The sequence below is a fragment of the Mobula hypostoma genome, chromosome 5, assembly GCF_963921235.1.
Source record: "Mobula hypostoma chromosome 5, sMobHyp1.1, whole genome shotgun sequence".
In the NCBI taxonomy this organism is placed as follows: Eukaryota; Metazoa; Chordata; class Chondrichthyes; order Myliobatiformes; family Myliobatidae; genus Mobula; species Mobula hypostoma.
In genome coordinates, this window is record NC_086101.1 from 11038611 (window position 1) to 11063810 (window position 25200).

The window sequence follows — 25200 nt, forward strand, 5'->3', positions numbered from 1 at the left end:
AACGCAGCAGGCCAGGCAGCATCAATAGGAAGAGGTACAGTCAACTTTTCGGGCCAACACCCTTCGTCAGGACTAACAAAGAACAGAGAGTAAGAGATTGGAAAGTGGGAGGGGGAGGGGGAGGGGGAGACCGGAAATGACAGGAGAAAACAGGAGGGGGATGGAGGAAGTCAAGAACTGGGAAGTTGATTGGCAAAAGGGATACAAAAATGGAGAAGGGGGAGGAGCATGGGACGGGAGGCCTAGGGAGAAAGAAAGGGGGAGGGGAGCCCGGAAGAAGATGGAGAGCAGGCAAGGAGTGATAGTGAGAGGGACAGAGAGAGAGAGAGAGAGATAGAGAGGGACAGAGGGAGAGGGACAGAAGGACAGAGGGAGAGGGACAGAGGGAGAGGGAGAGGGAGAGGGAGAGAATAATAAATCAATAACTAAGGGATGGGGTAAGAAGGGGAGGAGGGGCATTAACAGAAGTTAGAGAAGTCAATGTTCATGCCATCAGGTTGGAGGCTACCCAGACGGAATATAAGGTGTTGTTCCTCCAACCTGAGTGTGGCTTCATCTTTACAGTAGAGGAGGCCGTGGATTGACATATCAGAATGGGAATGGGACGCGGAATTAAAATGTGTGGCCACTGGGAGATCCTGCTTTCTCTGGCGGACAGAGCATAGGTGTTCAGCGAAATGATCTCCCAGCCTGCGTCGGGTCTCACCAATATATAGAAGGCCACACTGGGAGCACCGGACACAGGACATCACCCCAGCCGACTCACAGGTGAAGTGTCGCGTCACCTGTAAGGACTGTCTGGGGCCCCGAATGGTGGTGACAGAGGAAGCGTAAGGGCAGGTGTAGCACTTGTTCTGCTTAAAAGAATAAGTTCCGGGAGGGAGATTGGTGGGAAGGGATGTGGGGGGCAAATGGACAAGGGAGTCGTGTGGGGAGAGATCCCTGCGGAAAGCAGAAAGGGAGGGGATGGAAAGATGTGCTTGGTGGTGGGTTCCTATTGGAGGTGGCGGAAGTTATGGAGAATTATATTTTGGACCCGGAGGCTGGTGGGCTGGTAGGTGAGGACAAGGGGGACCCTATCCCTAGTGGGGTGGAGGGAGGATGGGGAGAGAGCAGATGTGAGTGAAGTGGCAGACATGCATTTGAGAGCAGAGTTGATGGTGGAGGGAGGGAAGCCCCTCTCTTTAAAAAAGGAAGACTTCTCCTTCATCCTGGAATGAAAAGCCTCATCCTGAGAGCAGATGCGGCGGAGACCCCACACACAGACCCCACCGACCCTTGTCATTCTCTCTTCTCCCCTCTCCCATTGAGTAGAAGATACAAACCCCTGAGAGTACAAACCAACAGACTCGAGGACAGTTTCTATGCCATGGTTATCAAACTCCTGAATGGACATCTCACACACTGAGATATGAACACTTGTACCCCCAGTCTAACTCAACGCAGCACTCACACCTTACTGTGTAAATGTGTAATTACTTGCACTGTAATTTCTCTGCAACAACAGAACTATATTCCACATTGTTTTCTTTTTACTACCTCAATATACTTGTGAATGAGATGATCTATCTGGATGGCATGCAAAACAAAAGTTTCCACTACACCGTGGTACAAATGGCAATAATACTCACTGAGAACACGCAGTTCAACTGTAGCTTGTTTCAAGTCAGTTCTGTCTTCCACTGAACACATATATTGCCCTTCATCGTTGAGCCTTACGTTCTTTATTCTGAGGGAAACATTTCCTTTGGTAATTTCATCTTTAAACAGTTCTGTCCTTCCTCTGTAATCCTGGTGTTGGGCGAGGGGGTAATCTTGTCCATGTCTGTACACGTGGATGGGTGAGCTGAGACCTGATTTCAGCCACCACACTGTCATGTTGCTGGCAGAGGTTGGTGGGAGCATCTCACAATCCAGTACAACATCTTCACCTGCAATTGCTACAAAAGGCTCATCAGGTACAAGTAGGATAAAATCACCTGGAGAGAAATAATTGATAAAATAAGGAACACATGTTGAATATTGATGAGGAACTTGTTACCCAATATACAGATCAACCACATCACAACCAAGACTGTGAACTCAAATGAAAAAAATCTCAGCAAGTATTATGATTTTGATTACATACCATTAAATTGAAATGAGTAAATTGGTAGCTGGTTTTAACACAAGTTTGCATATAAATTTACTACAGGTTATCATAACAATGTTAAAAAATATTGACTCTGCCCCTGCATCTACCCCACCCCCTGTAGCCATCAAAATAGTTTGGCATCCCACAGAGTACCAGGGTGGAAAATAACATCCCACAGTCACTCCACCACAACCCACCCAACAAGCATGAAGAAAGGGATGGTTTAGGTCCGAGGGTGGGTAATGGTGTGGGTGGGACTCAGCACGGAAATCTGTATGTGAAATCCAACCAGGCTGAAGCTGGACAGAAAAACCTAAATTACAACAAAAAATTTGATGAGGAAAGTTTATTGCATTCCAAGTGCTCAAAGACCAACATTTGAGGGTTGAAGTAGCAACTTTATATTGACATTGTCCAGTCGTTATTTATTTTTTAATATAAATTGCAAGAAGCTGAGGCTCCATCATTACTCCCAATCAAATATCTCTCCTGCCATCTTGAAGCTCCATCACTGCTCCCAATCAAACATGATGACACAAAGTTTGGAGGTGTTGTGGATAGTGTGGAGGGCTGTCAGAGGTTACAGAGGGACATCAATAGGATGCAAAACTGGGCTGAGAAGTGGGAGAAGGAGCTTCACTCAGATAAGTGTGAAGTGGTTCATTTTGGTAGGTCAAATATGATGGAAGAATATCGATTTAATAATAAGACTCTTGACAGTGTGGAGGATCAGAGGGATCTTGGGGTCCGAGTCCATCTATATACTACTAAAATTCTCATGCTCTGTTTGTCTGTTTGTGACCTCCAATTAGCCGAAACGGTGCATTACAGCAGCACTTTTTTTGACTAAATCGACAAAATGTGCTAACTTACAGAATGCATGCAAACTTCAGGGTTATATCTATCTATATACTGCTAAAATTCTCATGCTCTGCTTGTCTGTTTGTGACCTCCAATTAGCCCAAACGGTGCATTACAGGGGCACTTTTTTTGACTAAGTCGACTTAAAATGTTCTAACTTACAGAATGCATGCAAACTTCAGGGTTATATATTCGTATAAAATTGCTCACTCGTCAAAATCAACAAGCCCCGCTTTCACCCGAGCAGATTTCAGCTTTCACGGACACAACAGGATGACGCATGCGCACAGCCAGCCTCAGGAGCGACTCACGATGCTCACAGCAGCGACACCTACCGGAGCAAAAGGGCAGGGCAGCTCTATTTCCAGCGGTCACTTTCTGCTAATCACCATCAGCATGTGCAGGATTGGGACAGATCAAACTGAGACCCATCAATAAGAGATAATTAAATCTTATTGTAATGAAGTACTTCGAGACACCCGTCAAACCCTTTGCTGCAGTCAAAGGACAGCGGTGACTATATCACGGAGGAGAGAGGAAGACAGAAAGGAGCAGAGAAATGCACGTCTCCAAGATCAGAGACAAAGAATAAACAGAAGAAGAGATGAAGAGATGGCGGATGAAAGGACTGCATGTCTCCAGAATGACAACGAAAGGCACAAGGGTGGCAGATCAACCAGAAATGATGCTATCAAATGTCTCCTTTGTTAAACAAGATGGAGCTATATTTGCCTTGCTATGCGCCTCTCTTCTTTAATAAGTTGAGTTTTTCTTCTTCAATTTCCAAAGCAAAGCGATACCAATAGCATTCAGGAAAATTTAACGTTCACTATGGTCACAACAGACCGCACTACCTTTCTCTGAAAGGGAGCCCCAAAGGGTCACCCCGTTGTCCAGCAGGATACTCACAGCTGCTACGCAGGTTGACTCTATGGTTAAGAAGGCATACGGTGCATTGGCTTTCATCAACCATGGGATTGAGTTTAAGAGCCGAGAGGTAATGTTACAGATTTATAGGACCCTGGTCAGACCCCACTTGGAGTACTGTGCTCAGTTCTGGTCACCTCACTACAGGAAGGACATGGAAACTATAGAAGGGGTGCAGAGGAGATTTACAAGGATCTTGCCTGAATTGGGGAGCATGCCTTATGAGAATAGGTTGAGTGAACTTGGCATTTTGTCCTTGAAGCGACAGAGGATGAGAGGTGACCTGATAGAGGTATACAAGTTGATGAGAGACATTGATCATGTGGATAGTCAGAGGCTTTTTCACAGGGCTGAAATGGTTAACACTATTTAAGGTGCTTGGAAGTAGGTACAGAGGAGATGTCAGGGAGTGGTGAGCGCGTGGAACGGGCTGCTGGCAACAGTGGTGGAGGCGGATACAATAGCGTCTTTTAAGAGACTCCTGGATAGGTACATGGAGCTTAAAAAATACAAGGCTATGGGTAACCCAAGGTAATTTCTAAAGTAGGTAAATGTACGGCACAGCATCGTGAAGGGCCTATATTCTGCTGTAGGTTTTCTATGTTTCTACCACTGCTGGCATCATGGCAAACAGAAATAAAACCCTGAAGCCAACTGCTCCAGATCCTCATTATCTCCGACACTTGCAGGATTTCTCTGCTGGGGTTCCGCAGATCCCGAGGGTTCTGCAAGAGATCATGATGTTAAAAAATATATTGTTTTCTGAACACACACAAAATGCTGGTGGAACTCAGCAGGCCAGGCAGCATCAATAGGAAGAAGTACAGTCGACGTTTCGGGCTGAGACCCTTCGTCAGGACTAACTGAAAGAACAGAGAGTAAGAGATTTGAAAGTGGGAGGGGGAGGGGCAGATCCGAAATGATAGGAGAAGACAGGAGGGGGAGGGGAGAGGCTAAAATCTGGAAAGTTGATTGGCAGAAGGGATGGAGAAGGGGGGAGGGTCATAGGACGGGAGGCCTAGGGAAAAAGAAAGAGGGAGGGCAGGCAAGGAGTGATAGTGAGAGAGACAGAGAGAGAGAGAGAGAGAGGGACAGAGGGAGAGGGACAGAAGGACAGAGGGAGAGGGAGAGAATAATAAATAAATAAATAAGGGATGGGGTACGAGGGGGAGGTGGGGCGTTAGCGGAAGTTAGAGAAGTCGATGTTCATGCCATCAGGTTGGAGGCTACCCAGATGGAATATAAGGTGTTGTTCCTCCAACCTGAGTGTGGCTTCATCTTGACAGTGGAGGAGGCCGTGGATAGACATGTCAGAATGGGAATATGATGTGGAATTAAAATGTGTGGCCACTGGGAGATCCTGCTTTCTCTGGCGGACAGAACGTAGATGTTCAGCAAAACAATCTCCCAGTCTGCGTCGGGTCTCACCAATATATAGAAGGCCACATCGGGAGCACCGGACGCAGTATATCACCCTAGCCAACTCACAGGGGAAGTGTCGCCTCACCTGGAAGGACTGTCTGGGGTCCTGAATGTTGGTGAGGGAGGAAGTGTAAGGGCATGTGTAGCACTTATTCTGCTTACAAGGATAAGTGCCGGGAGGGAGATCAGTGGGAAGGGATGGGGGGGACGAATGGACAAGGGAGTCGTGTAGGGAGCGATCCCTGCGGAAATCAGAAAAGGGTGGGGGGCATGGAAAGATGTGCTTAGTGGCGGGATCTCGTTGGAGGTGGCAGAAGTTATGGAGAATTATATGTTGGACCCGGAGGCTGGTGGGGTGGTAGGTGAGGACCAGGGGAACCCTATTCCTAGTGGGGTGGCGGGAGTATGGGGTGAGAGCAGATGTGCGTGAAATGGGAGAGATGTATTTGAGAGGAGAGTTGATGGTGGAGGAAGGGAAGCCCCTTTCTTTTAGACCTCTCCTTCATCCTAGAATGAAAAGCCTCATCCTGAGAGCAGATGCGGTGGAGATGGAGGAATTGTGAGAAGGGGATGGCATTTTTGCAAGAGACAGAATGGGAAGAGGAATAGTCCAGATAGCTGTGAGAGTCCATGGGCTTATAGTAGACAACAGTGGATAAGCTGTCTCCAGAGACAGAGACAGAAAGATCAAGAAAGGGGAGGGAAGTGTCGGAAATGGACCAGGTAAATTTGGAGGGAAAGTTAATGAAGTCAACGAGCTCAGCATGCGTGCAGGAAGCAGCGCCAATGCAGTCGTCGATGTAGCGAAGGAAAAGTGGGGGACAGATGCCAGTATAGGCTTGGAACATGGATTGTTCCACAAAGCCAACAAAAAGGCAGGCATAGCTGGGACCCATCTGTGAGCTTACAGTAGAAATCAGTAGATAAGGGTGTTTGACCTGAAAGGCAAATTGCAGGTGCATTTTCTGGAAGATATTAGGCCAGATTTTGCTGAGTGATTTGAAGATGAAGAACGGCTGCAGAAACTAGCCTACTTAACAGAGATTTTTCATCATATGAACCAGTTGAACAAGTCTCTGCAATGTCCTGGAGAAAATGTTTTGACTTCAAGTGACAAGATTCTTGGATTTAAAAAGAAACTGAATCCTTTGAAAAATCATGTTGCAAAAAAAAATCTTCATATGTTTCCACTGTTGTTTGGGCTTGAGAGTGAGGAAGAATATCAGGGAGTCTTGACTCTTATTGAAAACCACCTGGAAGAACTGCAGAACAAAACTGAACAGTATTTTTGCTCCCTTTCAACTCAAGTGTATGACTGGTTGAAGGAATCTTTCTCTGAATCTTCTGCTCAGCCTAAGAGCCTGACTTTGAGAGAAGAGGAAGAACTTTGTGAGCTGCACTCTGATCATGCACTCAGGATTAGATTTAATGACCTGCCTCCGGACAAGTTGTGGATGTCTGTAGAAGGAGAGTATCCTGCCATTCATCTGAAAGCAATGAACATTTTGCTGCAGTTTTCAACTTCTTACACATATGAGCAAGCTTTTTCTTGCTGAACAAGCAAAAAGAGCAAGGATAAAAATCATCTCGTTTCAGCTGAAGGTGAAATCCATGTGTGCTTATCTCAAATTCGACCCAATATTCAGAAATATATTTTGTATGCCTTCTGAGTTTGTAAAATTTATGGAAGGGAAGGGAAGGATTAATTTCAAGAAAGGTCAGCTAAAATACTCCACTCAAAAGGGCATTGACAATTATTTTTATATGATTATATCTACAACCTACTGATCACACTAACGTACTCTGATCTGTAGATATAATTTTTATTCAGGGGTTCCCTGAGATCTAAAAATTATTTCAACAGTTCCTCCAGGGAAGAAGTTTGAGAAAGGCTGATCTAAATACCTGCTTGACAATTTTCCTCTGTGATCAATTGCTTGGAGATATACACCAGAATTAGGCAGATGCAAGTTCCTGATGACAAGTAACCAACGCACTTTGGAACTTAGCAGAGATGGTTCCTCACACCATGTGTACCCCCACATCCCAATGGCCTGTGTGAGTGGTTTCACTGCTCCTGAAAGGCTGCTCTGAGGGCTTCCCTGACCTATGGGTCTTGGCATGATCATCTCCCATGGGTCCTCCTGAGGCTCAGAACAACTCCCAGAGGACCTGCCGTCATCCATGGCTGTTGGTATAAGGGCAGCCATTACATGACCCAGGTGATTTCATTCCTGACACCACGACTGACTTGTCGACCATTCAAAATGTGCCACCCTCCTCAGTAAATTCAATTCCTTTCCACCTATTCCTGCCTCCCGTCATGGTGAACTGCACTCTTGGTTTCCTGTTGACCTACATTCCACCTCGTTTGTGTTCATCCGACATCAGACCCCTAATGACGACCCATTCAACATTTTGGAATGGGGAGAAAAGACCGTTATCACAGATAAGAGGGGTAAACCTTAACATATTTTGGTAGATCACCTTAAACTGACCCACCAGGATTTGGAGGATTCCGCTACCAGGCACCTGGTGTCACAACATGACCGTGAGTGTGTCAACACTCCTCTGGAGGAGCCGAGGCACCTGCTGTTCCTCCTCCCATGGAACAGAGAACCTGAGCTGGGCAGCTCGTCCAAACTCAGGACAGATTAAAAATGCCGGTCTTAGTGAATTATGGGGGGTTGTATGGTAATGTAATTAGTGGAAATATACATAATTCATAACTACCAACATTGTGTTGGAGCTTCACTTTAAAAGGCTTGTCTAACTTACTTACATTAAGTTTTTTAACCATGCATTGTGTTCAGGGTTTGGACTACATTTTTATTTGTGAAAACCTACAGTGTTCTCTAAAGACAGAGTGCACTGACGAAAAGCTTTTGGATGGAAGGTCGACTTTCGGATGCACAGATCCCAAAATGTGCAGATTTTATAGTCAAGGGCATTTGAACAAGATGTTCCTGACTTGCTGTTCACTGCATGTTTAACATTCCTTTACAGATACAATATCATATCACTTATACACCATAAATTTGGCACAGAGCCTAATGATGACCTGGCCTCACAAATATTGCTGAATGCAAAACAAACTTTGCTTTCTCAATTTACAAGATTGGTACATTAATTATTCTGGAGGATATGGTGATGTTTTGCTTCCTTGAACTGCTCCATTACTTCTGGTGAATGTCTCCCAGTGTTGCTGGGGAGGGTGTTCCACCATTCAGACACTGCTGGGGAAGGGATTCCTATACAGGGTGTGTCTGAGCCACCAAATGCAATGCTGGTAAAAAGGGAAAGGCCCAGCAAGGAATTTTAGGAATCCACCACTGGAGTCCCGATGAAGGGTCTCAGCCCGAAACACTGACTTCTAATCCTTCTCCATAGATGCTGCCTGACCTGTCAGAATTCCTCCAGCATTTGCTGAGTTACTCTGGATTTCCAGAATCCGCACAATTGTCTGTCTGTGTCTGCGTGCACGTGCGTGCGTGTGTCTATTGGTTTTTCCATGTGTTTCATGGGAGTTGTAGCAGGAGTCATTGTGGGAGTTTGAGTAGATACACACCAATAACTAAACTCAATGCTCTCATAAATTCACATAGAACACAGAACATAGAATAGTACAGCACACTACAGGCCCTTCGGCCCACAATGTTGTGCCGACCCTCAAACCCTGTCTCCCATATAAGCCTCCACCTTAAATTCCTCCATATACCTGTCTAGTAGTCTCTTAAACTTCACAAGTGTATCTGCCTCCACCACTGACTCAGGCAGTGAATTCCATGCACCAACCACTCTCTGAGTAAAAAACCTTCCTCTAATATCCCCCTTGAACTTCCCACCTCTTACCTTAAAGCCATGTCCTCTTGTACTGAGCAGTGGTGCCCTGGGGAAGAGGTGCTGGCTATCCACTCTATCTATTCCTCTTATTATCTTGTACACCTCTATCATGTCTCCTCTCATCCTCCTTCTCTCCAAAGAGTAAAGCCCTACCTCCCTTAATCTCTGATCATGATGCATACTCTCTAAACCAGGCAGCATCCCTGGTAAATCTCCTCTGTACCGTTTCCAATGCTTCCACATCCTTCCTATAGTGAGGTGACCAGCACTGGACACAGTACTCCAAGTGTGGCCTAACCAGAGTTTTATAGAGCTGCATCATTACATCGCGACTTTTAAACTCTATCCCTTGACTTATGAAAGCTAACACCCCATAAGCTTTCTTCACTACCCTATCCACCTGTGAGGCAACTTTCAGGGATCTGCGGACATGTACCCCCAGATCCCTCTGCTCCTCCACACAACCAAGTATCCTGCCATTTACTTAGTACTCTGCCTTGGAGTTTGTCCTTCCAAAGTGTACCACCTCACAATTCTCTGGGTTGAACTCCACCTGCCACTCCTCAGCCCACTTCTGCAACCTATCAATGTCTCTCTGCAATCTTTGACAATCCTCTACACTATCTACAACACCACCAACCTTTGTGTCATCAGCAAACTTGCCAACCCACCCTTCAACCCCCACATCCAGGTCGTCAACAAAAATCACAAAAAGTAGAGGTCTCAGAACAGATCCTTGTGGGACACCAATAGTCACAATCCTCCAATCTGAATGTACTCCCTCCACCACCACCCTCTGCCTTCTGCAGGCAAGCCAATTCTGAATCCACTTGGCCAAACTTCCCTGGATCCCATGCCTTCTGACTTTCTGTATAATCCTACCGTGTGGAACCTTGTCAAATGCCTTAGTAAAATCCACATAGATCACATCCACTGCACTACCCTCATCTATATGCCTGGTCACCTCCTCAAAGAACTCTATCAGGCTTGTTAGACATTATCTGCCCTTCACAAAGCCATGCTGACTGTCCCTGATCAGACCATGATTCTCTGAATGCCCAGAGATCCTATCTCTAAGAATCTTTTCCAACAGCTTTCCCACCACAGACGTAAGGCTCACTGGTCTATAATTATCCGGACTATTGCTACTAACTTTTTTGAACAAGGGGACAACATTCACCTCCCTCCAATCCTCCGGTACCATTCCCATGGACAACGAGGACATAAAGTTCCTAGCCAGAGTCTCAGCAATCTCTTCCCCTGCCTCGTGGAGCAGGCTGGGGAATATTCCATCAGGCCCCGGGGACTTATCCGTCCTGATGTATTTTAACAACTCCAACACCTCCTCTCCCTTAATATCAACATGCTCCAGAACATCAACCTCACTCATATTGTCCTCACCATCATCAAGTTCCTTCTCATTGGTGAATACCAAACAGAAGTATTAATTGAGGACCTCACTCACTTCCACAGCCTCCAGGCACACTTTCCCACCTTTATCTCTAATCGGTCCTCCCTTCACTCCTGTCATACTTTTTTTCTTCACATAATTGAAGAATGCCTTGGGGTTTTCCTTTACCCTACTCACCAAGGCCTTCTCATGCCCCCTTCTTGCTCTTCTCAGTCCCTTCTTAAGCTCCTTTCTTGCTTCCCTATATTCCTCAATAGACCTATCTGATCCTTGCTTCCTAAACCTCATGTATGCTGCCTTCTTCCACCTGACTAGATTTTCCACCTCACTTGTCACCCATGGTTCCTTCACCCTACCATTCTTTATATTCCTCACCGGGACAAATTTATCCCTAACATCCTGCAAGAGATCTCTAAACATCAACCACATGTCCGTAGTACATTTCCCTGCAAAAACATCATCCCAATTCACACCCGCAAGTTCTAGCCTTATAGCCTCATAATTTGCCCTTCCCCAATTAAAAAATTTCCTGTCCTCTTTGATTCTATCCTTTTCCATGATAATGCTAAAGGCCAGGGAGCAGTGGTCACTGTCCCCCAGATGCTCACCCACTGCGAGATCTGTGACCTGACCCAGTTCATTACCTAGTACTAGATCTAGTATGGCATGCCCCCTAGTCGGCCTGTCCACATACTGTGACAGAAATCCGTTCTGGGCACACTTAACAAACTCTGCCCCATCTAAACCCTTAGAACTAATCAGGTGCCAATCAATATTAGGGAAGTTAAAGTCACCCATGATAACAACCCTGTTATTTTTGTACCTTTCCAAAATCTGCCTCCCAATCTGCTCCTCTGTATCTCTGCTGCTACCAGGGGGCCTATAGAATACCCCCAATAGAGTAACTGCTCCCTTCCTGTTCCTGACTTCTAACTCTACTGACTCAAAAGAGGATCCTGCTACATTACCCACCCTTTCTGTAGCTGTAATAGTATCCCTGACCAGTAATGCCACCCCTCCTCTTTTTCCACCCTCTCTATCCCTTTTAAAGCACTGAAATCCAGGAATATTGAGAATCCATTCCTGCCCTGGTGCCAGCCAAGTCTCTGTAATGGCCACTACATCATAATTCCATGTATGTATCCAAGCTCTCAGTTCATCACCTTTGTTCCTGATGCTTCTTGCATTGAGGTACACACAATTCAGCCCTTCTACCTTACTGTCTTTACACCGTTTATTCTGCTTCTCTTTCCTCAAAGCCTCTCTGTATGTTAGATCTGGCTTTACTCCATGCACTTCTTTCACTGCTCTATCGCTCTGGGTCCCATCCCCCTCGCAAATTAGTTTAAACCCTCCCGAACCATGCTAGCAAACCTACCTGCAAGGATATTGCTCCCCCTCGAGTTCAGGTGCAACCCATCCAATCAGTACTGGTCCCACCTTCCCCAGAAGAGATCCCAATGATCCAAAAATCTAATACCCTGCTCCCTGCACCAACTCCTCAGCCACGCATTCAACTGCCATCTCCTCCAATTCTTACCATCTCTGTCACATAGCACTGGCAGCAATCCTGAGAACGCCACCCTTGAGGTCCTGTTCTTCAGCCTTCTGCCTAATTCCTGAAACTCACACTTCAGGACCTCATCCTTCTTCCTGCCTATGTCGTTGGTCCCAACATGTATCACGACTTCTGGTTGCTTTCCCTCTCGTACCAGGATATCGTGCACTCGGTCAGAGACATCCCGGACCCTGGCACCCAGGAGGCAACAAACCATGCGGGTGTCCTTCTCACATCCACAAAATCTCCTGTCTGCTCCCCTGACTATGGAGTCTCCAATGACAACAGGTCTCCTCTTCTCCGTCCCATCCTTCTGCACCACAGGGTCAGACTCAGTGCCAGAGGCCCTGCCACCGTGGCTCACACCTGGTCAGTCGTCCCCGCCAACAGGATCCAGGATGGTAAACTTATTATTCAGGGGAATGTTACTGGGGTGCTCTGCACTACCTGTCTGCTCACCTCCGCTTTCCCCCCTCTGACTGTCACCCAATGACCTGTTTCCGGCAGCCTTGGTGTTGCTACCTCTCTGTAGCTCTCATCTATGACTACCTCATTCTCCCTTATGATTCGAAGGTCATTCAGCTCCAGATTCCTTACACAGTCTTCCAGATCGCCCAGCCGTATGCACTTCTAGCAGATGTGATTCTGCGGGAGAGGGGAGTTCCCCCAAGTCTGCCACATCTCACATGAGAGGCACATCACCATCTCAGGAGACATTGTAAGGACTAACTGTGAGCAAGCTTGTCCTCCACCTCTTCTTGTCGAAGCCTCTCGAGTCAAAGCCTCAAAGCTCCACTCCTTCACTGGCCCACTCACTCACTGGCCGCTCCACTTGAGCTATCCCTCTATTTATCTGTTTGAGCTTTTCAAAATGCTTGGTCACCTGACCTCGATTGCCCAATCAGCTGCTTTCTGCTGAGTCTGAGCTATTCAAATCTTGACTGTCTAATCAACAGCTTTCTGCTGATCTATTCAAATCTTGATTGACTTGATTGCACAGACTAACTGCCAAAACTGCCAGAATCTCTCGAGTCAAAGCCTCAAAGCTCCACTCCTTCACTGGCCCACTCACTCACTGGCCGCTTTCCACAGGCCTCACTCACTGGACGCTTTCCATCTATCTCACAAATTAATTCATAGAAACATAGAAAACCTACAGCACAATACATGCCCTTTGGCCCACAAAGTTGTGCCGAACATGTCCCTATTTTAGAAATTACTAGGCTTACCTATAGCCCTCCATTTTTCTAAGCTCCATGTATCTATCCAAAAGTCTCTTAAAAGACCCTATTGTATCTGCCTCCACCACCATTGCTGGCAGCCCATTCCATGCTCTCACCACTCTCTGAGTAAAAAACTTGACCCTGACATCTCCTCTGTACCTATTTCCAAGCACCTTAAACCTGTGTCCTCTTGTGGCAGCCATTTCAGCCCTGGAAAAAAGCCTCTGACTATCCACACGATCAATGCCTCTCATCATCTTATACACCTCTATCAGGTCACCACACATCCTCCGTCGCTCCAAGGAGGAAAGGCCGAGTTCACTCAACCTATTTTCAAGAGGCATGCTCACCAATCCAGGCAACATCCTTGTAAATCTCCCCTGCACCCTTTCTATGGCTTCCACATCCTTCCCATAGTGAGATGACCAGAACCAAGCACAGTACTCCAAGTGGGGTCCGACCAGGGTCCTATAGAGCTGCAACATTACCTCTCGGCTCCTAAATTCAATTCCATGATAGATGAAGGCCAATACACCGTATGCCTTCTTAACCACAGAGTCAACTTGCGTAGCTGCTTTGAGTGTCCTATGGACTCGGACCCCAAGATCCCTCTGATCCTCCAGACTGCCAAGAGTCTTATTGATACTATATTCTGCCATCATATTTGTCCTACCAAAATGAACCATTACACATTTATCTGGGTTGAACTCCATGCACCACTTCTTGGCCCAGTTTTGCATCCTGTCAATGTCCCGTTGTAACCTCTGACAGCCCTCCATACTATCCACAACACTTCCAACTTTTGTGTCATCAGCAAATTTACTAACCCATTCCTCCACTTCCTCATCCAGGTCATTTATAAAAATCACGAAGAGTAACGGTCCCAGAACAGATCCCTGAGGCACACCACTGGTCACCGACCTCCATGCAGAATATGACCCGTATACAACGACTCTTTGCCTTCTGTGGGCAAGCCAGTTCTGGATCCACAAAGCAATGTCCCCCTGGATCCCATGCCTCCTTACTTTCTCAATAAGCCATTGATGGGGTACCTTATCAAATGCCTTGCTGAAATCCATACACACGACATCTACTTCATCAATGTGTTCAGTCACATCCTCAAAAAATTTAACCAGGCTCATAAGGCATGATCTACCCTTGACAAAGCCATGCTGACTCTTCCTAATCATATTATACCTCTCCAAATGTTCATAAATCCTGCCTCTCAGGATCTTCTCCATCAACTTACCAACCACTGAGGTAAGACTCACTGGTCTATAATTTCCTGGGCTATCTCTACTCCCTTTCTTGAATAAAGGAACAATATCTGCAACCCTCCAATCTTCCGGAACCTCTCCCATCCCCACTAATGATGCAAAGATCATCACCAGAGGCTCGGCAATCTCCTCCCTCACCTCCCACAGTAGCTTGGGGTACATCCCATCCAGTCTCAGCGACTTATCCAACTTGATACCTTCCAAAATCTCCAGCACATCCTTTTTAATATCTACATGCACAAGCTTTTCAGCCTGCTGCAAGTCATCAGTACAATCACCAAGATCCTTTTCCACAGTGAATACTGAAGTAAAGTTTTCATTAAGTACCTCTGCTATTTCCTCCGTTTCCATACATACTTTCCCACTGTCACACTTGATAGGTCCTATTCTTTCACGTCTTATCCTCTTGCTCTTCACATACTTGTAGAATGCCTTGGGGTTTTCCTTAATCCTGTCTGCCAAGGCCTTCTCATGGCCCCTTCTGGCTCTCCTAATTTCCCTTCTTCAGCATCTTCCTATTAACCTTATAATCTTACAGATCTCTAACGTTACCTAGCTCTCTGAACCTTTTGTAAGCTTTTCTTTTCTTCTTGACTAGATTTATTACAGCCTTTGTACATAAATCTATAAATTCATATAAATGTCAGCAATTTATAGTTTTTAACCAAATAAGAGGCACTTGAAATTTTTTTGTAATTACAGACACCTATAATCTCGCTTTCAAGGATAGGAATGGGACAATCATTCATTGCAATTAAGTAGTGTGGACAATTTCATAAGATAATGAATATAAAATGCTTCATCTTCTGATTCCATGTGTCTACTCTGTGAGATAAAGAGCATCATTAAACAAGATTTTGTGATAATTACCTTGGAGTGAGATGAGAATCTCGTTCAGTAACAGTAGAGTGCAGTGAATCACTCTCATCTCAGCAGAAGAGTCGAGGGGCTGAGAAGCTGGGAGAGGGGGAGGGGTTGTGGAGAGGGGAGGGGGAGGGGTTGTGGGGAGGGCGAGGAGTTGTGGGGAGGGGGAGGAGTTGTGGGGAGGGGGAGGGAGAGAAAGAGAGAGAGAGATGTTAGTCCTGTCATTTGAGGGAAGCTATGAGCATCCCCTCCCCCACTGTCCTCAGCACCAAATGTTCACCAACCCCACTCCCAATAACCTGAGAAAAAATGTCCTTGGCCTCTCCACACAAGGTGGGAACAAGTTACTGGGCAAAGGAGCACCAGGTTCAGCACTGAGCCCCCACCTCACTTCAGAAATGTAGGGAACATTTCTCACCAACAAACTTGTATTAAAATAGTGAAATTATTGTCAAGGTTTCAATAATTAGATTAGTAAAATGTATTTACATACTCCAGAACAGTATAATCTTCAGTAATATAAATGTACAATCATCACAGTGTCATATTAGTAAAAATATTGTTCCTGTGCATGTTTAAACCAGCTGTTCCCAAAGATTAAACAATGCTCTGATCATCGCTGGCAAGTCCAATGGGAATTGTAGTTGGGAAACGTTGCTGATGTGCTGTCAGGAAGTTTGGGATTCCTGTTCCCTCATGTGTGGAGAGTTTATTCATCATATATGCCGTAAGAGCACTAGGTCCTTTTAACTACCATATTTTATTGACTCTGATAGATCTACAAAATGGAACAGAATGCAAACAGGCCAGCTGGTCCACAAAATTTGTGTTAACGCCAAACACCCTCATTCATTTTATTCTCCTCACATTCACATCAACTCCCCAAATGTTCCCCTGGTCATTACAGTATTTACAGCAACCAATTAGCCTACCACTCTGAGAGTTTGTGGGATCCATGAGGAAACTAAGCATGCAGGGCAATCCTGCAACAGTCACAGAGAAAATGTGTAAATTCCACAAACAAGACCTGAGGTCAGGATTACAACATGGTCATTTAAACCCTGAACCAATAATACTATAAAAGCCACAAAGTTTGTCATGACCAACATATGCAGCAAGATTTCTCACAAAGGGCCGCAAGTGATCGAGCCACTGAAAAATCCGGCTGTAAACAGTGGCAGAGTACAATCAACACTTCCACTGTCAAAAATTGCACTTAATGTATTCTGTGTTATTTCTTGCTTTCCATAAAACATACACAAGGGGAAATTCCGCCAAAGTTTAAACAAATGGCCAAGTATTGATTAACTCCAGAAGAGCTAAGTGCACTCTAGGCTTTTAATACATGGCAAAGAATAAAGGGTAAAATTGTGGAAACAAAAGAGAACTTGGACAAAATTGTTCATTTCAACAACACTGTTGTTCAGACGTGGGAAATTATATATTTTGGTGTATATCAAATTTCTGAAGAATTCAGAAGGCCAGACAACATTTACAAAGAAAAAGAGTCAATATTTTGGGCAAGGACCTTTCATCAGATTGGCAAAAATAAGATGACAATTTTGCATTAAGTTGCAAAGTCCTGTACAGTGGAGAGAAGGTATAATGACTGTGATAGTGTGCAGATAAGGGTTGTTATCAGAACTATTACTGAAAAAAACAGTTAATACTGTCAAAAGGGAGAGAAACACCAGCGTTAAGTTCCCGATGGCTGATATGAATGAGGAGTACCTGTATGATAATGATGAGGAGCTGTGCCTAGATTCACAGAGCAGCATCATTGAGGTAATCTGGGAGACTGAAAACATAGAAACCAGAGGGGCAGGGTACTAATCTGGGTTCACATTAAACTCAAAAATTTAAAGGATTTCAATGTAAAGATCCATGTGGAAGTAGAAGCTACTCACACCTTCCACAAGACCCAAACTCTTCTCCAGATCTCAAACGAAGCAGTTGTGCATGAACTGGGCTGTCTGAAGAGACATGGTATTCTGTCCCAAGCTGAGCTGTGATTGGGTTGCTCCCATTTCCAGTCATTCCAAAACAGGGTGAAACAGAGATGCAGTGGGACTAAGTTGCTACATGAATGTTCATACACATAACTCAATTTTAATGCAACCTTGACGGGCAAATGGATTCAGTAAGATGAATTTATCCTTACTAAACAGCTGATTGTCCTGAATCCAGTGACTGGCATGTCTCACAATTAACACACACAAAGGGCGTGTGGATGTTAAACAGCACCAGAATTTATGCCAATTTCCACAAATATTAAAGCATTACATAGCCTGTCAAACTGATGCAACAGATGAGATTTTGGATCAGCTCATTATGTTCTTTGCTTTATCTGTGAAATCCTGGTTTCAGTATGGAGCTACCAGGAGTAGTGATGGTCAGAATGTAGCCTTAATGGAATCAGCGTCAGCATGCAAAATGCCAATTTCCACAAATATTAAAGCATTACATGGCCTGTCAAACTGATGCTGGAGTTCAAGGCCTCAGAACAAAGTTGATGCAATTATCAAAGTACCACCTTCAGCTGATGCAGTGGAACTCAGGTCAGTCTTGATTTTGTTGTATTATTAGATGTCAACCTTCATGCAACTATTTCAGGGGTCAACATGACCAGAGGCCAGATAGAATTGGTCTCCGGCATTGCAGAAAAGCACTAACTTTTACAGGTGACTGGCGCACTACAGTTCAGAGACGTATTGCTAAGGTCATCAACAAGCAAATTTCCCTAAGAAAAAATATGGAATCATTTCCTTCAGAAAGCTTAGATTTAAACTCAATAGGGAAGTCCAATATTCTGAGCTATGACTTTTTGATAAGAAGGATCAGCAATTTACAGATCATGACTATCCAGTGGGTTTCTCCATTTGGACTCTCTGAGGTTGAGGAAACAGTTACTGAGTATCACCCTCGTATTTCAGACAACTCTTGACCATGACTAGATCAAGATGGAGAATTTGAGAGTCAGTGTTTTGTCAAGCTGCTGAAAATCCACCTCTCCAAAGCCCCTCCATGTGTGGAACTGCCTGCAGACAAACAATGTCTGCTGGTCACAATTTGTGTCCACTCAAAATGTCTGGAAATGCTTCCCACAGAGTGACTGTGACTAACAGGACTGTGAGTCCTGGGAGACAATTGCTTGCATCTTTTAGATTATAAAGAGTAATGGGTTGCTTGGTAGGTTAAACACAGAAACACAGAAACATAGAAAACCTACAGCACAATAATATCAAAGAGGATACTAAAAGCTTTTTCAAGTACATAAAGAGTAAAAGACAGGTGAGAGTAGATATAGGACTGATAGAAAATGATGCTGGAGAAATTGTGATGGGAGAGAAGGAGATGGCGGAGGAACTGAACGAGTATTTTGCATCAGTCTTCACTGAGGAAGACATCGGCAGTATACCGGACACTCAAGGTTGGCAGGGAAGAGAAGTGTGCGCAGTCACAATTACGACAGAGAAAGTACTCAGGAAGCTGAATAGCCTAAAGGTAGATAAATCTCCCGGACCAGATGGAACGCACCTTCGTGTCCTGAAGGAAGTAGCTGTGGAGATTGCGGAGGCATTAGCGATGATCTTTCAGAAGTCCATAAGACCATAAGACAGAGGAGCAGAAGTAGGCCATTCAGCCCATCAAGTCTGCTCCGCCATTTTATCATGAGCTGATCCATTTTCTCCTATTTAGTCCCACTGCCCCGCCTTCTCACCATAACCTTTGATGCCCTGGCTACTCAGGTACCTATCAATCTCTGCCTTAAATACACCCAATGACTTGGCCTCCACTGCTGCCCGTGGCAACAAATTCCATAGATTCACCACCTTCCTGTAGTGCGGTGACCAGAATTGAACACAGTACTCCAAGTGGGGTCTGACCAGGGTCCAAAAGAGCTGCAACATTACCTCTCGGTTCTTAAACTCAATCCCACGATTGATGAAGGCCAATGCACCATATGCCTTCTTAACCACAGAGTCAACCTGCGTAGCAGCTTTGAGTGTCCTATGGACTCGGACCCCAAGATCCCTATAATCCTCCACACTGCCAAGAGTCTTGCCATTAATACTATATTCTGCCACTATATTGGACCTACCAAAATGAACCACCTCACACTTATCTGGGTTGAACTCCATCTGCCACTTCTCAGCCCAGTTTTGCATCCTATGAATGTCCTGTTGTAACCTCTGACAGCCCTCCACACTATCCACAACACCCCCAACCTTTGTGTCATCAGCAAAATTACTAACCCATCCCTCCACTTTCTCATCCATGTAATTTATAAAAATCACAAAGAGTAGGGGTCCCAGAACAGATCCCTGAGGCACACCACTGGTCACCGACCTTCATGCAGAAAATGATCCGTCTACAATCACTCTTTAACTTCCGTGGGCAAGCCAGTTCTGGATACACAAAACAATGTCCCCTTGGATCCCATGCCTCCTTACTTTCTCAATAAGCCTTGCATGGGGTACCTTATCAAATGCCTTGCTAATATCCAGATACACTAGATCTACTGCTCTACCTTCATCAATGTGTTTTGTCACATCCTCAAAAAATTCAATCAGGCTCATAAGGCACAACCTGCCTTTGACAAAGCCATACTGACTATTCCTAATCATATTATGCCTCTCCAAACTGTCATAAATCCTGCCTCTCAGGATCTTCTCCATCAACTTACCAACCACTGAAGGAAGACTCACTGGTCCATAATTTCCTGAGCTATCTGTACTCCCTTCATTGAATAAGGGAACAACATCTACAAGCCTCCAATCTTCCAGAACTTCTGCCTTCCTCATTGATGATGCAAAGATCATTGCGAGAGGCTCATCAATCTCCTCCCTCGCTTCCCACAGTAGCCTGGGGTACATCCAATCGAGTCCCAGTGACTTACCCAACTTGATGCTTTCCAAAAGCTCCAGCACATCCTCTTTCTTAATATCTACATGCTGAAGCTTTTCAGTCCAGTGTAAGTCATCCCTACAGTCGCCAAGATCCTTTTCCATAGTGAATACTTCAGCAAAGTATTCATTAAATACCTCCGGTTCCATACACTCTTTTCCACTGTCACACTTGATTGGTCCTATTCTCTCATATCTTATCCTCTTGCTCTTCACATACTTGTAAAGTGCCTTGGGGCTTTTGTTAATCCTGTCCACCAAGGCCTTCTCATGGCCCCTTTTGGCTCTCTTAATTTCATTCTTAAACTCCTTCCTGCTTGCCTTATAATCTTCTAGATTCCTTTCATTACCTAGGTTTTTGAACCTCTTGTAGTCTCTTCTTTTCTTCTTGACTGGATTTACAACAGCCTTTGTGCACCATGGATGTTGTACCCTACCATCCTTTCCATGTCTCATTGGAACGTAACTACTCAGAACCCCACGCAAATATCCCCCCAAACAACACACACAAAATGCTAGTAGAACACAGCAGGCCAGGCAGCATCCATAGGAAGAGGTAGAGTCGACGTTTCGGGCCAAGACCTTTCGTCAGGACTAACTGAAAGAAGAGATAGTAAGAGATTTGAAAGAGGGAGGGGGAGGGGTAGATCCGAAATGATGGGAGAAGACAGGAGGGGAAAGGATGGAGCTAAGAGCTGGAAAGTTGATTGGCAAAAGGGAATCAAAGCTGGAGACATGGGAGAAAGAAAGGGGGAGTGGAGAACCAGAGGAAGATGGAGAGAGGCAAGGAGTGATTGTGACAGGGAAAGAGAGAGAAAAAACAGTGGCGGGGGGCGGGGGGGAGAGGAATAATAAATAAATATATATATATATAAATATGGGATGCGGTGAGAAGGGGAGGAGTGGCATTAACAGAAGTTAGAGAAATCAATGTTCATGCCATCAGGTTGGAGGCTACCCAGATGTTGTTCCTCCAATCTGAGTGTGGGGGCTTCATCTTGACAATAGAGGAGGCCATGGATGGACATATCAGAATGGGATTGGGATGTGAAATTAAAATGTGTGGACAGTGGGAGATCCTGCTTCCTCTGGTGGACAGAGCGTAGGTGTTCGGCAAAGCGGTCTCCCAGTCTGCGTCGGGTTTCGCCAATATATAGAAGGCTGCACCGCGAGGACCGGACGCAGTATATCACACCAGCCGATTCACAGGTGAAGTGTTGCCTCACCTGGAAGGACTGTCTGGGGCACTGAATAGTAGTGAGGGAGGGCGTGTCAGGGCATGTGTAGCACTTACTCCGCTTACAAGGATAAGTGTTGGGAGGGAGCTCGGTGAGAAGGGATGGGGGGGACGAATGGACAAGGGAGTCGGATAGGGAGCAATCCCTGTGGAAAGCAGAAGGGGGGGAAGGAAAGATTTGTTTGGTGGTGGGATCCCGTTGGAGGTGGTGGAAGTTCTTTCTTTTACAATCTTTTTATTAAGTTTCAAAATTAAACATAACAATAATAGTAATGATACATAGAGATCGGGATTACAATAATAACAGGTAACATATACAAGCACAAATTCCAAGTAGCAAATATAGTTTAACCTCTCAATCTCATAGTAATTGACCATGAAAAAGATATTTTATAAAGAGAGAAAAGAAAACCCCGTAAACTAAAAAGAAACAAACAAAGCTTCCGCTGATATCACATCGGCTAAAATTATTTGTCGTTAACTCCACTCCTCTATACATGAAAAAAAATTACGACAAAGGATTCAGAAAGGGTCAACTTACATGATATGAAAATATTGATTAAATGGCCTCCAAGTCTCTTCAAATTTAACCGAAGGAGCCATAGTACCGCACCCAATTTTTTCCAAGTTTAGTCATGCTATCGTTTGGGAAAACCATTGAAATGTAGTGGGGGAATTAGAATCTTTCCATTTAAATAAAATGGATCTTCTGGCTACTAATGTAACAAATGCAAATAGACGACAAGCTGACGTGGATAAACAACTAGAGTCTATCACTGGTAGTCCAAAAATTGCAGTAATAGGATGAGGTTGTAAATCAATTCGCAGAACTACTGAAATGATATCAAAAATATCTTTCCAATATTTTTCTAAAAGAGGACAAGACCAGAACATACGGGTCAAGAAAATACTTAAGAAAGAAATCAGGAGGGCTAAAAGAAGACATGAGGTTGCCTTGGCAGTCAAAGTGAAGGATAATCCAAAGAGCTTTTACAAGTATATTAAGAGCAAAAGGATTGTAAGGGATAAAATTGGTCCTCTTGAAGATCAGAGTGGTCGGCTATGTGCGGAACCAAAAGAAATGGGGGAGATCTTAAATAGGTTTTTTGCGTCTGTATTTACTAAGGAAATTGGCATGAAGTCTATGGAATTGAGGGAATCAAGTAGTGAGATCATGGAAACGGTACAGATTGAAAAGGAGGAGGTGCTTGCTGTCTTGAGGAAAATTAAAGTGGATAAATCCCCGGGACCTGACAGAGTGTTCCCTCGGACCTTGAAGGAGACTAGTGTTGAAATTGCGGGGGCCCTGGCAGAAATATTTAAAATGTCGCTGTCTATGGGGGAAGTGCCGGAGGATTGGAGAGTGGCTCATGTTGTTCCGTTGTTTAAAAAAGGATCGAAAAGTAATCCGGGAAATTATAGGCCGGTGAGTTTAACGTTGGTAGTAGGTAAGTTATTGGAGGGAGTACTAAGAGACAGAATCTACAAGTATTTGGATAGACAGGGACTTATTAGGGAGAGTCAACATGGCTTTGTGCGTGGTAGGTCATGTTTGACCAAACTATTGGAGTTTTTCGAGGAGGTTACCAGGAAAGTGGATGAAGGGAAGGCAGTGGATATTGTCTACATGGACTTCAGTAAGTCCTTTGACAAGGTCCCGCATGGGAGGTTAGTTAGGAAAATTCAGTGGCTAGGTATACATGGAGAGGTGGTAAATTGGATTAGACATTGGCTCAATGGAAGAAGCTAAAGAGTGGTGGTAGAGAATTGCTTCTCTGAGTGGAGGTCTGTGACTAGTGGTGTGCCACAGGGATCAGTCTTGGGTCCATTGTTATTTGTCATCTATATCAATGATCTGGATGATAATGTGGTAAATTGGATCAGCAAATTTGCTGATGATAGAAAGATTGGAGGTGTAGTAGACAGTGAGGAAGATTTTCAGAGCCTGCAGAGGGACTTGGACCAGCTGGAAAAATGGGCTGAAAAATGGCAAATGGAGTTTAATATAGACAAGTGTGAGGTATTGCACATTGGAAGGACAAACCAAGGTAGAATATACAGGGTTAATGGTAAGGCACTGAGGAGTGTAGTGGAACAGAGGGATCTGGGAATACAGATACAAAATTCCCTAAAAGTGGCGTCACAGGTAGATAGGGTCGTAAAGAGAGCTTTTGGTACATTGGCCTTTATTAATCGAAGTATTGAGTATAAGAGCTGGAATGTTATGATGAGGTTGTATAAGGCATTGGTGAGGCTGAATCTGGAGTATTGTGTTCAGTTTTGGTCACCAAATTACAGGAAGGATATAAATAAGGTTGAAAGAGTGCAGAGAAGGTTTACAAGGATGGTGCCAGGACTTGAGAAACTCAGTTACAGAGAAAGGTTGAATAGGTTAGGACTTTATTCCCTGGAGCGTAGAAGAATGAAGGGTGATTTGATAGAGGTATATAAAATTATGATGGGTATAGATAGAGTGAATGCAAGCAGGCTTTTTCCACTGAGGCAAGGGGAGAAAAAAAACAGAGGACATGGGTTAAGGGTGAGGGGGGAAAAGTTTAAAGGGAACATTAGGGGAGGCTTCTTCACACAGAGAGAGGTGGGAGTATGGAATGAGCTGCCAGATGAGGTGGTAAATGCGGGTTCTTCTTTAACATTTGAGAATAAATTAGACAGATACATGGATGGGAGGTGTATGGAGGGATATGGTCTGTGTGCAGGTCAGTGGGATTAGGCAGAAAATGGTTCGGCACAGCCAAGAAGGGCCAAAAGGCCTGTTTCTGTGCTGTAGTTTCTATGGTTTCTATGGTTTCTATGGAAGCTAGCTCAGAATGGCATCAATCACAAATAGGATTTATGTGGCAATAAAAACGAGCTAATTTATCCCTGGACATATGTGCCCTGTGAACCACCTTAAATTGTATCGAGGCGTGTCTGGCACACATTGAGGAAGTATTGACTAATTGAAGAATTTTTTCCCATTTCTCTGTAGATAAAGATACTTGAAGTTCTCTTTCCTACTCATACCTAATTTTATCAGAACTACCTAGAAGTATTTTCATAATCAGATCATAAATAATTACTATTAAACTCTTCTGATAGGGGTTTAAACCTAACATTTTTTCTGTAACTTCTATTTGATGTGATATTGGAAAAGTAGATAGTGTTCAAAAAGTTTCTAATCTTTAAATATCAAAAAAGTGTGATCTAGGCAAATTATACTTATTAGACAACTGTTCAAAAGACATAAAACAGTCATCCATGAATAAATCACGAAAACATGTTATTCCCTTTGTTTTCCATAGAAAAAAAGCTTGGTGAATTCTAGATGGTTGAAAGAAAAAATTAGATATAATAGAACGTGAAAGGATAAATTTGTTCAATCCCAAGAATTTATGAAATTGAAACCATATTCGTATTGCATGTTTAATTATTGGAAGCAATATTATCAAAAAAAGAATTAGGGATAAAAATTGATGCCACCTGAAATAGATACAAACATTTAGTTAAAATAATCATCTTAATCGTATTAATTCGAC

At 44.3% G+C, this 25200-nt stretch overlaps 1 protein-coding gene across 1 annotated transcript in view; it reads right to left on the reverse strand.

Annotated features, from left to right (window-relative positions):
• The window catches only part of LOC134346581 (butyrophilin subfamily 1 member A1-like), a 114549-nt gene that overhangs the window by 73277 nt on the left and 16072 nt on the right, over positions 1-25200 (reverse strand). The window contains exons 2-3 of the mRNA XM_063048013.1: positions 15527-15613; positions 1632-1979 (exon numbers count right to left, since the gene is read on the reverse strand). Of these exons, the coding sequence (XP_062904083.1) occupies positions 1632-1979; positions 15527-15584 (406 nt within the window). The 5' untranslated portion in view covers positions 15585-15613. The remainder of the gene's footprint in view (positions 1-1631; positions 1980-15526; positions 15614-25200) is intronic.